Genomic DNA, 13488 nt, shown 5'->3' on the forward strand with positions numbered 1-13488 from the left:
CAGGGCTCACCTACAGCATGAGGAACCAGGAGATCAAGGATGCCCTCAGGAAACTGATGAAATAAAGTTTTTCAGAAGAAATGAACTTCCCAACTTCTACATTAGACTCATAATGTGGCTCATTAAAGGCACAGCTCCTATTCTAATGTATTTCTGGGTATTGTCATTTCTGGCTTTATTTTGCTTTGGTTTCAGTGTTTATTTCATCTGTGGTTTCATTCTCCTGATGCTGTCCACTAAAATGTCATTAGGATTTTGACATTGTTATGTCACTGTATAACTGGTTGCCTCTTAGCAAGTTGTGGATGCATCTTCCCTGGAAATGTTGAGATCATCAGGCTGGATGGGACTTTGTGCCACATGGTCCAGTGGAAGGTGTCCCTACCCATGACAGGGAGGTTGGAACTAGATGCTCTTTAGAGGTCCCTTCCAACCCAAAACATTCTGTGAGTCTCTGATTCTTCATCCCGTTTCTCATTCAGTGCATAGCTGTCTAGAGGAGTCCAGAGACTCCGTCCATGAGGAGTCTTGGTGAATTTAAACAAAATAAAGGACCCTTCAGTGACTTGTTGGTCTGACATTCCTCTTGTGAGCCCTTTTCTGGGGCTTTCTCTGCCTGTGTGCAGAGGTGGAGGGAGAGTCCCAGCAGAGCAGCAGTAGATAGTAGTCTGAGCAAAGAACAAGGCTTGGTAGACTCATTGCATCGTCCCTAATAAAAGCCCCTGGTAGGCAACACACCTCTCTTGGGAATGGATCAGGCTGGGAGATGGGTGCCTCAGCACCTCTCACAAGAGAGGGAGGAACTTTCACCTGTCCCTTTACTTGGTTGCAGAGGTTGTTACATGGGGAGTAGATGAGGATGGGATAGTTGGGGCCAGCGTGTTCATTGACACGATGGGTCATAGAATCGTAGAAAGGATCAGGTTGGAAGGGAGCTTAAAGATCATTGATCTTGAACTGCCCTGCCATGGGCAGGGAGGCTTTCCATGAGATTAGGTTGGCAAAGGCCCCATCCAGCCTGGCCTTGAACACCTCCAGGGATGGGGCACCCACAACTTCTCTTGGTAACCTGTTCCAGGGCCTCACTACCCTTACAGTGAAGAATTTCCTCCAAATATCTAATGTAAAAGATGAGAAGACATTCAGAAGTGTCTTCCAACCAGAGTTATTGCATGATTCAATGACTCTCCCTTCGAGGGCTCTTTGAAGATGGAACAGGCAGAGGAAGAAGGAAAAACAAAGCAAAACAAAACAAAAAACATCAAATCAAGCAGAGGCTTAAGTAGGCACGTGAGATAATATGAGAGATGTCCTGATTTTGGCTGGGATAGAGTTCTTTTTATTCATAAAGGCTCACACAATGCTATGTTTTGGATTTAGGATGAAAATAGTGATGATAACAGAGGTCTGTTTTAGTTGTTGCAGGGCAGTGCTCACACAGAGACAAGGACTTTTCTGCTTCTTGTGCTATCCTGCCAGCGAGGAAGATGAGGGTGCAGCAGGAGCTGGGGGGGGACAAGGCCAGGACAGCTGACCCAAACTGACCAAAGGCATATTCCATACGATATGACACCACGGTCAGCAATAACAGCTGATGGCATTTGTCTTTCCAAGAACCTGTTACACGTGATGAGCCCTGTATTTCCTGGAAGTGGCTGAGCAGCTGCCTGCTGATGGGAAATTCTGAATGAGTTCCTTGTTTTGCTTTGCTTACACACATGGCTTTTGCTTTACCTAGGGAACAGTCTTTATCTCAGTCATTGGTTTGTAACAGCCAGCACAATGTCACCCACATTGGCTCCTCTCCTCCTCAGTCACAAAAGCTAACCCAATCTGTTGTCCATTGCACAGAACAGCTCCACGCATCTGAGCTTCACCTTCACCTTCTCATCCTCTCTGACACTCTCTCTGGCAGAGCCTGCATCCCTCCACTTCAGCACCGCAGGTGGCCAAGATGTGTGATCACACCCCTTAATCCAAATTCCGATGTCCCTTCACCCAAAATCATCACTGTTCTGGGACAAGCCATGAGGCTCCAGCTCGTCCTGGCTGTGCACATTTGGGCTGCAGCACCTCAGGTGTGGCACGGGGCTGAGCACAGACTTGTGGCAGGGCAGGAGAGCCCAGGGCTGTGGCGTAGAGCAGGGTCCCTGCTGTGCCCCAGGGGCTGTGAGCATGGGCAGGGAGACAAAGTGACTCCTCTAGACACTGCAGCAAGAGGAGCTGGGATATCAGGACACGCAGCTTTGGGACATCCAGCTGTATCTGTATTTGCCTCCCTGGAGCCAGGGTTAGGGACATTGCCAGAAAGTTTACCAACCTGGTTCACGGAACTTGAGGCTGGGAATGATAGAGTTGAGTCCCTATGGGTTAGGATCAGCGGGAAGGCCAACAAGGGAAGCATCCTGGTTGGGGTCTGTTATAGACCGCTGAACCAGGATGAGGAGACTGATGAGGAGTTCTACAGGCAGCTGACAAAAGTTGTGAAATCATCAGTGCTTGTTCTTGTGGGGGACTTCAACTTCCCAGATATATCCTGGAAGCACAACACAGCCCAGAGAAAGCAATCTAGGAGGTTTCTGGAGAGCGTGGAAGATAGCTTCCTGATGCAGCTGGTTAGTGAGCCTACCAGGGGAGGTGCCCCGCTAGACCTTCTCTTCACAAACAGAGAAGGACTGGTGGGAGATGTGGTGGTTGGAAACTGTCTTGGGAAAAGTGACCATGAAATGGTAGAGTTCTCCATCCTTGGAGAAGCCAGGAAGGGAAACAGTAAAACTGCTGTATAGGACTTCTGGAGGGCCAGCTTTGGACAGTTCAGGACTATGGTTGGCAGAGTCCCTTGAGAGGCATTTCTGAAGGGCAGAGGAGTCCAGGAAGGCTGGGAGCTCTTCAAGAAGGAAATCTTAATGGCACAGGAGCGGTCTGTCCCCATGTGCCCAAAGATGAGCCGGTAGGGAAGACCAGCATGGCTGAACAGAGAACTGTGGCTTGAGATTAGGAGAAAAAAAGAGGTTTTATAATCTTTGGAAAAGAGGGCGGGCCATGCAGGAGGACTATAATGATGTTGCGAAGCAGTGCAGGGACAAAATTAGAAAGGCCAAAGCTCATCTGGAGTTCAGTCTGGCTACTGCCATTAAAGACAACAAAAAATGTTTTTACAAATACATCAGTGCAAAATGGAGGACCAAGGAGAATCTCCATCCTTTGCTGGATGCGGGGGGGGAACTTAGTTACAAAAGTTGAGGAAAAGGCAGAGGTGCTTAATGCCTTCTTTGCCTCAATCTTTAGCGGCAAAACCAGTTGCTCTCTGGATACCCAGTACCCTGAACTGGTGGAAGGGGATGGGGAGCAGAATGTGGCCCTCACTATCCATGAGGAAATAGTTGGCAACCTGCTACAGCACTTGGATGTACGCAAGTCAATGGGGCCAGATGGGATCCACCCAAGGGTACTGAGAGAACTGGCGGAGGAGCTGGCCAAGCCACTTACCATCATTTCTCAACAGTCTTGGCTATCGGGGGAGGTCCCGGTTGACTGGCGGCTAGCAAACGTGATGCCAGTCTACAAGAAGGGCCAGAGGGCGAACCCGGGAAACTACAGGCCTGTCAGTTTGACCTCAGTGCCGGGGAAACTCATGGAGCAGATTATCTTGAGAGTCATCACGTGGCACTTACAGGGCAACCAGGTGATCAGGCCCAGTCAGCATGGGTTTCTGAAAGGCAGGTCCTGCTTGACGAACCTGATCTCCTTCTATGACAAAGTGATGCGCTTGGTGGATGAGGGAAAGGCTGTGGATGTGGTCTACCTTGACTTCAGCAAGGCTTTTGACACCATTTCCCACAGCATTCTCCTCAAGAAACTGGCTGCTCGTGGCTTGGACTCACGTACACTTCGTTGGGTTAAAAACTGGCTGGATAGACAAGCCCAAAGAGTCGTGGTGAATGGGGTTAAATCCAGCTGGAGGTTGGTCACTAGTGGCATTGGCATTGGAATTACTAGTCACAGGTATAACAAAAAAGGAACAATGATAAAAGAAAAGAAAGAAAAGAAACAAAAACAAACAAAAAAAAAAATGGGATTTTTTTGAGTTCCTGGAAACCCATACGAGGCTGATGGGCACATTAGTGATCTTGAACTAGCATTTGTTCCAATATTTTCTGGAGAGCTTTCTTGAGCATCTTGTTCCTCATGCTGTAGACGAGAGGATTCACTGCTGGAGGCACCACCACATAAAGCACAGTCACAAAAAGATCCAGGCATGGGGAGGAGATGGAGGGAGGCTTCAGGTAGGAAAACATGCCAATGCTGACAAACAGGGACACCACAAACAAGTGAGGGAGGCATGTGGAAAAGGCTTTGTGCTGACCCTGCTCAGAGGGGATTCTCAGCACAGCCCTGAAGATCTGAGCATAGGACAGCACAATGAAAACAAAACACCCAAAGGCTAAACATCCACTAACCACAAGAAGCCCAGCTTCCCTCATGTAGGAGTCTGAGCAGGAGAGCTTGAGGATCTGGGGGATTTCACAGAAGAACTGGTCCACAGCATTGCCTTGGCAGAGAGGAAGAGAAAATGTGTTGGCAGTGTGCAGAAGAGCATTGATGAACCCATAGCCCCAGGCAGCTGCTGCCATGGTGGCACAGGCCCTGGTGCCCAGGAGGGTCCCGTAGTGCAGGGGCTGGCAAATGGCCACGTAGCGGTCGTAGGCCATGACGGTGAGGAGACAACACTCTGCTGTGATGAAGAAAGGAAGCAGTAAGATCTGTGCAGCACATCCTGCATAGGAGATGACCCTGGTGTACAACAGGGCATTGGCCATGGCTTTGGGAAGAGTGGTGGAGATGGATCCCAGGTCGAGGAGGGCGAGGTTGAGGAGGAAGAAGTACATGGGGGTGTGGAGGCGGTGGTCGCAGGCTACGGCAGTGAGGATGAAGCCGTTGCCCAGGAGGGCAGCCAGGTAGATGCCCAGGAAGAGCGCGAAGTGCAGGAGCTCCAGCTCCCGCGTGTCTGTGAATGCCAGCAGGAGGAACTCAGTGATGCGGCTGCTGTTGACCATTTGATTTTTCTGACCATGGGCTCCTGTCCAAGGAGGAAAAGTCAATGACAAGTGAGGACAGACACAGACAAATCCAATTCTCACAGCCTCTGTCTTTCCACAAAGAACTTCATCCAACTGCCTGGATGGAGCTCTGAATTATTGTTTCCCGAGGGTGCAGTGGGAAGCAGGGAACTCTGCTATGGGCTCTAGAGGAGTCCATTCTGCTTTGCAGCAAGAACATTGGACCCAGCAATGATTAGTGATTTCTGGTTAAATACGTTTATGACATCAAAGACCTTTGCAGTATTGCTGCTCCCAACTCACCAGCCACGCTGTGGGGATTTTGTTTTGTTTCTTTTGTTCCTGTTGCCCTGGTCAAACCTGAGGAGTCTTTTTTTGCAGGTAGACAGCCCTGGCATTTCCACCATCCTGCAAGTGCTATATTGGTATTCCTGGGAGGCAGTGGGACAGAATCTTAGTGCAGAGTGAGGAGAGTCTCTCTCCCCATCTGTCTCGCTCTCTACTGCCTTGTGCTGGCAACTCTTTGAGCTCGTTCATGGTCATACTCGGGTGTTCCCCTGAAAGGGAACTAGGAAGTGCTGGGAGCTGTGCAATTTTAAATAGTGTTTCTCCAAAATTCTGCTTAATAGAAAGTGAGCTTCATTGTGAAGCCAAGGACTGCATTGTGAGCCCCACAGGTTAGGAGGGGACTTGGACACCTTGACTGCATGGACACTTCTGCATGGCAGGACCTGCAAGAAGCACGCCTGAGCTGCAGCCAAGCTTCTCTGTCCCCAGAAAACCTGAGAAGGAGAACAGCAGCAGGACAACTGAGTGGAGAGAGAAGGAGAACTGTCACAATGCTCCTGCCAGGGGAGGGATGCAAGGCCATGGAGGGACAGATGGACGTTTGGGAGCATCTACTCTGCTGGGGCTCGGACGGCAGAGGAGTCAGCTTATGCCTTGGTCCCCATGGCCTTAACCAGGAAACCAGGGGGGCTTTTGTGGGGAAAAGCATGTTCATTGAAGGACTGACCGGGAGGTGTCCAAATCCCCCCTCCCATCCTTTGCTTTCAGCGCCTAAAGTTTTACTTTCCATCCCCCCAACAAGGGAATCAAGAGTAGAAAACTGAAAACACAGCACCCTTCCCTTCCAGGCAATGCCTAGAAAGGGGGTTAGGGAAGAGCACCCAGCAGAAATGTCACAGAATCATAGAATGGTTTAGGTTGGAAGGACCACATAATTCCACCCCCCGCCATGGGCAGGGACACCTTCCACTAGACCAGGCTGCTCAAAATTCCACCAGCCTGGCCTTGAATGCTCCCAGGGATGGGGCATCAGCAACTTCTCTGTGCAACCTGTTGCTGTGACTCACCACCATCAGAGCAAAGAATTTCTTCCTTATATCTACTCCAAATCTATCCTCTTTTAGTTTAAAGCCACTACTCTTTGCCCTGTCACTACACCCCCTGACAAACTGTCCCTCCTCATATTTCCTGTAGGTCCCCTTTAGGTACTGGAAGGCTGCATTGAGGTCTCCCCAGAACGTTCTTTACAGCAGGCTGAAAAACTCAGCCTGTCTTCATGTGAGAGGTGCTCCAGTCCTCTGAACGTCCTTGTCACCACAGTGAATAACAAATGTGAGTAGAGACACAGAACACCTTGTGGAAGGCAGCAGGACCCTGCCCTGCCTGGGGGGCCCCTTCCACCCACAACTTCTCCCCACAGTGCCCTGGGCACCCTTGCCTGCACCCCCAGCTTCACAGCCCTTTACATGTTTCTACTAAGACCTCCTGGCAGTCCTTCTGAAATACCTGATGGGGTCTGAGCTACACACAGTTCTGTAGACCCTTCCAGGGGCAGATACAGCCCTGTAGCCAGAGGTTTACCATCTCAAGGGTGGTAATGGTTTCTCCTCTAGCGACATCTCAACATCGACCCACTCCAGCCTGCCCCTAACCTCTCTTTCACTCTCTCCTCTCCCCTTCTCACCTGCAGGTAGTGCCCCCAACCCTGCTGCCCTTTGCAGAGGAGCTGCTCCTGGGCAGAGCTTTGCCTCTTAAGAGGTGCCCAGCCCACTTGCCAGGAATTTTCTCTGTCCCAGGAGCCCAGCCCAGCTCATGAGCAGACGCTCAGTCTGCTCCCAGGTCTTTTTAATGACTCCTCTGGTGTGTTTGGTGATGACCCCATGAACCTCAGGCACGGAGAGGAGTTTCAAGAAATCTCTCAAGTCCAAGTCAGATGCAAACTCCCAAATTTCTTGGAGTGTCCCACTGAGGGCCATTACTGACAAAGACTCCCTTGGAGCTCATTAGAGCAGAAAATTGGAGGAAGTGATGACAAGAAGACAAAGGCAATGTTAAAGCGGCCCTGATGCTTAGAAAACGTTGATGTGCTTCACCAAGCATGATGGCCAAGCCTGGACTCCTGGCCCCTGAAGGGAGATCCTGTCCCTCACATGTGTCTGTGTGCTCTTACTAGGGCAATATGATATGGGGATGCACATTGCCAAGTGCAAGAGTATGACACTTTCCTGGTTTGCAGGTGTGGGTGAGGAGGCAATGAGGCCCAAGAGCTTGAAGGCTAAGACGTCGTCTCATAAGGCTCAGTGGCACAGACAGCAGCCATAGAGAAGGAGACAAAGACCTTGGCTCTACTGGGGTTTTTAGCCTTGCCACAGCCCTTGATCCTCTGCACGCCAGGCTGTCCTATGGATTCCCAAACCTGTGCCTCTTTCTCTGTTGGATGTAGACATTCACCCTTCTTTCCCTTCTTGCTCTCACCTGAACATCTTCCTGCCTTTATGGATAATGACTCCTTGCTCCCTGATGGTTCCTTGAAACACAAAACCATGGCTGGATCCAGTCTCCTTCTGGGGGACCTGTTGCACCACAACATTGTCCTTGGAGTAATATTTCTTTCTCATGGACAGTGTCAATCTCCCGAGATAGACTTTGTGGCATTTTTAAGGAGACTGGTTGGCAGAGACCCCTGGGAGGCTGTCCTGGAGGAATGCTGGACACTCTTCAAGAAAGAAATCCTAAAGGCACAGGAGCAGGCTGTTCCCATGTACCAAAAGAACCCGGCGTGGAATAAGACTGGCCTGGCTGAACAGAGAGTTGAGGCTAGATCTCAGGAAGAGAAAGAGGGTTTATGACCTTTGGAAGAAGGGGCAGGTCACTGGAACTCAGTCTGCTATTGCTGTTAAAGAAAATAAAATGTTTGTGGTTTTTTGTTTGTTTGTTGCTTGTTTAATACATAAACAAAACAAGGAGGACTAAGGAGCATCTTCATCTTTTATTGGATGTGGAAGGAAATATAGTGACGAGGGATGAGTAAAAGGCTGAGATGCTTACTGCTGCCTTTGCCTCAGACTTTTGCAGCAACACCAGTTCTCACAGGAGCCTTCAGCTTCACTTGGGGCACAACAACCCCATGCAGCACTACAGGCTGGGGGCAGAGTGGCTGGAAAGCTGCCAGTTGGAAAGTCATTTAGGGGGATTTATCAATAGCCAGCTGAACAGGAGCCAGGTGGCCAGAAAGGCCAACAGCCTCCTGGCTTCTATTGGGAATAGTTTGGCCAGCAGGACTAAGGAAGTTCCTCTGTACTTGGCTCTGGGGAGGCCACATCTCGAGTAGTGAATTCAGCTCCAGGGCCCCCAGTGTAAGGACATGACATATTAGGAGGAGTCCAGAGGAGGGACACAAAGATGACCAAGGGGCTGGAGCACCTATTCTATGAAGACAGGCTGTGGGAGCTGGGGTTCTTCAGCCTGGAGAAACGAATATTCCAGGGAGACATCATTGCAGCCTTCCAGTACGTAAAGGGGGCCTACAGAAAAGCTGAGGAGGGACTTTTCATCAACGAGTGTAGTGATAGGACAAGGGGTGATAGTTTTAAACTGAAAAAAGATGGTAGATTTAGATTAGACATTAGAAAAAAGTTCCTTGTTCTGAGGGTGGTGAGGTACTAGAAGAGGTTGCTCAGGGAACTTGTGGATGCCCCATCCCTAGAAGTGTTCAAGGCCAGGCTGGATGGGGCTTTGAGCAACCTGGTCTAGTGAAAGGTGTCCCTTCCCATGGCAGGGGGGATATCATTTCAAAGAAATTATATGATCTTTAGGGTCCTTTCCAACCCAAACTATTCCGTAATTCTCTGAGCTCCCTAGTACCCCACTGAGTCAGATGAATACTGCAAGGGGCTTCTGCGAACAGACTGAGCAGAAACTTGATCAATTATCCTCAACTTGAGCACCTGCTGTCATTTCATTTGGCAGAAGACCTTCCCCACAAGGCTCCAGGATGACACCCTCACACAGTGCCCTGCCTCTCCACATCGGTCCACCTCAGCTTGCAGTTACCTGCTTATATCTTGGACCACCTCTGGCACCTCAAAGTTTATCAGGAGTTCGTGGCCTCCATTTCCAGTAATTCCAATGGGAGCTAAGACACACAGTTCACACGCAGGTGCCTGTTTTGTGCACACCTGAACCGAGGCAAGACGACTCCAACCTCCAGTGGGTTTGTGGTCAATATGGGAAGTAGCAGAGTCTACAAACGTACAAACCTGCAATAGTGACTCAGCTGACTCCCTTCTCCCATCCTGGTGTCCTGGTTTCAGCTAGGACAGAGAACAGTTTTCTTCCTAGTAGCTGGTGGAATGCTGTGTTTTGGCTTGGGATGAGAAGAGTGCTGATAACACCCCAATGTTTTAATTGTTGCAGAGCAGTGCTTACACCAAGCCAAGGACGTCTCAGCTTCTTGCTCTTTCCTGTCAATGGGCAGGCTGGGGGTGCAGCAAGAGCTGGGAGGGGACAGACCCAGGACAGGTGAGCCAAACTAGCCAAAGTGGTATTCCATACCATCTGACGTCATGCTAAACAATATATAGGGGTGGCTAGCCGGGTGGAGGGGGCCGGACTGCTCAGGGTTAGGCTGGGCATCGGTCAGTGGGTGGTGAGCAATTGCATTGTGCATCACTTGTTTGTACACATTATTAGTAGTAGTACTATTATTATTATTGTTATTATTTTCCTGTCTTAATAAACTGTCTTTATCTCAACTCATGGGCTTTACTATCCCATTTCTCTCCCCCGTCCCAGAGAGGGAGGGAGGAGGGTGAGCGAATGGTTTAGCTGCTGGCCAGGTTAAACCACTACAAGTATTATTTGCATAGTAATACAGATACACTTTGGATAGTATGAGAAAAAAGCTACAAGTCAGTCTTTCCACAATTTTGACTTTACTTTATTCAGAAGAGGATGCTGTTATATCCCCAGCATCATATATCTGATTACCATATTCTAGGCAGACAAAACTTGGCAACCACCAACATCAGGAGATTAATACACCACATATTTCAGTCAGCTTTTCAAACACTGGATTGTCTAGGCATACTCTCTTCTAAATTTGCAGTGGTTTGGAGAAAAAAGTACCCAATTACTAAGCATCTTCTGCAACTGCTTGATCCCCATGCTGGATATAGCTCGTTTACTTTACTCCAATCCAGTGAATAATGAAACAAAATGGCATACACAAATCATCTGGCAGGGCGACACACTTCCAGTTAGCATCCAGAGCCATCTGGACCCATGCTAAGAGAAACAGTAGTTTACAGCCTTGACATCTTCTGAAGCAAGAATGCTAGAATGCATGGAAATGGAAATGGTGAAAAGCTGCAATGCTTAAGTTCAGACTGCACATTAGGAAAAAATTCTTTACTGTGGGGTGATCAAACCCTGGAACAGGCATCCTTGAGGGGTGGTTGACACCCCATAACTTCCAGTGTTCCAGAGGCATTTGGGCAATGCCCTCAAGAATATGCTTTAAATTTTGATTATCCTTGAAGAGGTCAGACAGTTGGACTCAATCTTTGAAGGTCCCTTCCAACTGAACTATCTTATTCTAGGAAAACTCGCTTCCAGCTCTCTCAAGATAGTAGCAGCATCATTTCTAACAAAAAGCTTGGCCAGATGATTGTACCCATTTTGTTCATTGCTAAAGGAGAAAAGAAATATCCATTAGGCAACTGTCACTTTGCACAGAAATACTGTTTCCATAGTATTTTGGTTTATCTTACACAATAAAACATTAGCCTTGTTTATAATTTAATAATCCAAAATATTTTTTTTGTGAAATAACACTCAGGAGTGTGTTACATCAAGGGGAACTCATTCATTTCTGAACAAGCAGTTTTCTCTTCAGAAATATTGGTACAGAATTTAACTAATCAAGACTGAAGATCGTGGTTTTGGTGTATGTGTCAGAACACAGTACGGTTACATGCAAGATGACTATCTACCAGGTTATCATCTTTTATTTTCTGTAGGTCTCCCATGTAGGAGTAAGACAGCAAAGAGGACACAGTGACCTTACCAGTTAGTACTCCAGTGATTCATCAAGACTTAACATTTTGTCATTTTTTTTTACCATATAATTCACATTCTCCATGCCATCATCTGGTTGTAGCTACTTCACTAGTGCAGGACTTACAGGAGCACTTCTTTTTTTCCAGGTAGGAAGCAGAATGGTTAAATGATGAAATGCTTCCTGAAAATGTTACAGTTGTCAGCCAGGAAGTCTGTGGCTCTTTTCCTGTAGGGTCATGTCACTTGCCAGCACTACATCATGCTAGGTGGAATGCCAGACTAGACTTCAATTACGTTGCCCCAAACAGTACCCATTTGTATTAAAAACATTTCTGAGGCAGTGTATATACAGTGGTGTTACTCTCCTGTTGTGGTTTAACCTGGCAGGCTGCTAAGCAGCACGCAGCCATTCGCTTATTCTCCCACTCTCCCAGTGGGATGGGGGAGAAAATTGGGAAAACAACAAAGTTAGAACTTGTGGGTTGAAATAAAGACAGTTGAATGGTTCCTTAAAGGGAGGAAAACCAATAACAACTACAATTATAATATATCTACAAAAGGCATGATGCACAATTGTGGTGTAATTGCCTGAAGTAACTAGGAAAATAAAACTAACGTTCACATTTTTAAGGAAAAGGTACAGCTTTGAAGAGGCTTTCAGAGTAGGGCATAACTGCATTATCTGAGCGTTCCCTAGGCTCCCAACCTTAGATGCTATCGCACTGAGGAAACTTGGTGTGCTAGCTCTAAGGAACACCACGGAGCGTGGAGTGGAGTGGAGACACCACGGCTAGGCTCTGTAATCAGATGGGGCCTCGATTGTTCTTGTGCACAAAGCTGCACTTTTTGCCACCCTAAGCCAAAGACCTGTCATCTTTTGACAAATGCTGTACCCTAGTGTACTTTTTGCTCATTATAATATCATTATAATACCAAAACACACCTCCATCCCAAGAGCTACCCGCCTCCAAGGTGCGACCACCCCTCACTGAGCATGCGCCCTGAATTTCTCGGAGCCTATTACTTTAAACGGAGATGGGAAAACTTTACACCAATCATAACTAATATATGCTTGACTAGAGCCACTCAAGCTCCACCTAAAAGATAGAAAATAATATAAATTGGCCCAAGAGAGAGGGGATGTTAGGGAAGATACCATCGTCAGGGGAGATACCATCCCGAGGAAATCCAACATCCTTAGGACCTCCTGACTCCTGGGATCAGTCGACAGGCTGAGCCTCTCTTCCCCCCCCCCCCATTGGGACGCCTTTGGGTGAGATCTGAATACTTGCTTATAAATCTCTATAGAGTCTTTAATCCTTTTAACGTGTTTATTTCTAGGCTGCGCACCTGTAACACCTGTAACGTCTATAACATCTATAACAACTATAACATCTGTAACATCTATAACATCTAACACATCTGTAACATCTATAACACCTGTGTATTTCATGCATACTATCTTGCTTTTGCAGACAGTCACTATCACCGGCAATCCAAAAGAACCTGATTATCTGTTGCTGTAATAAACCATACTTGATTGCATTGTGATAGCTCTCATTAAATGCAACTAGGGTGAGGGTGGTTATCCGTGATAGTTCAGTGTTCTGAATCTAACCAGACCCCCAGACGGTTAATGCATTTTTGGTGAATGTCTGACTAGACCCCCAGGCGGTTAATGTGTTTTTGGTGAACGTCCGACTGGTTCAGTACTCTGAATCCAACCGGGCCCGTAACGGTTAATCAGCTATACCCCTTAACGCGACAACAATGCAATTGCTTAACATCCACCAATTGATACCCTGCCAGGCCCCAAACAGCACCTCTCCATCCATGGGCAACCCCCAAAGTTTTGTTGTTCTGCATGATGCCAGACGGAATGGGACATCCCTTGGGCCAGTTTGGGTCTCCTGTTCTGTGTGGTGTTTAGCTGCCGGCTGGGTTAAACCACGACAGTCCTTTTTGGCACCCAGTGTGGGGCTTCTTCAGCATGACCCACCTTCTCCTCTGATGATATCCCAAAGTATTTGCCTTCTGGCCAGTCCATAATCACTTCCAAGATTCCTGGGCCACTGGGGTT

At 48.0% G+C, this 13488-nt stretch overlaps 1 protein-coding gene across 1 annotated transcript; it reads right to left on the bottom strand.

Annotated features, from left to right (window-relative positions):
- Positions 1-4076: 4076 nt before the first annotated feature.
- Positions 4077-5603, bottom strand: LOC140001064 (olfactory receptor 14A16-like). Its single transcript, XM_072032201.1, has 2 exons — positions 5564-5603; positions 4077-5080 (listed from the first exon to the last, which is right to left on the bottom strand). The coding sequence occupies exons 1-2, from the start codon at positions 5601-5603 to the stop codon at positions 4122-4124; spliced, it is 999 nt and encodes a 332-aa protein (XP_071888302.1). The 3' UTR covers positions 4077-4121.
- Positions 5604-13488: the final 7885 nt, after the last annotated feature.

This window comes from Anas platyrhynchos, chromosome 37, assembly GCF_047663525.1.
Source record: "Anas platyrhynchos isolate ZD024472 breed Pekin duck chromosome 37, IASCAAS_PekinDuck_T2T, whole genome shotgun sequence".
Lineage (NCBI taxonomy): Eukaryota > Metazoa > Chordata > Aves > Anseriformes > Anatidae > Anas > Anas platyrhynchos.

What these genes read in the sequence shown, in the direction of transcription:
- LOC140001064 (XM_072032201.1), bottom strand. Translation starts at nt 5,603, where the DNA reads ATGACCATGAACGAGCTCAAAGAGTTGCCAGCACAAGGCA. An exon ending in AGAGTTGCCAGCACAAGGCA is followed by an intron (nt 5,081 to 5,563) that starts GTAGAGAGCGAG and finishes CTCCTTGGACAG; the next exon opens with GAGCCCATGGTCAGAAAAAT.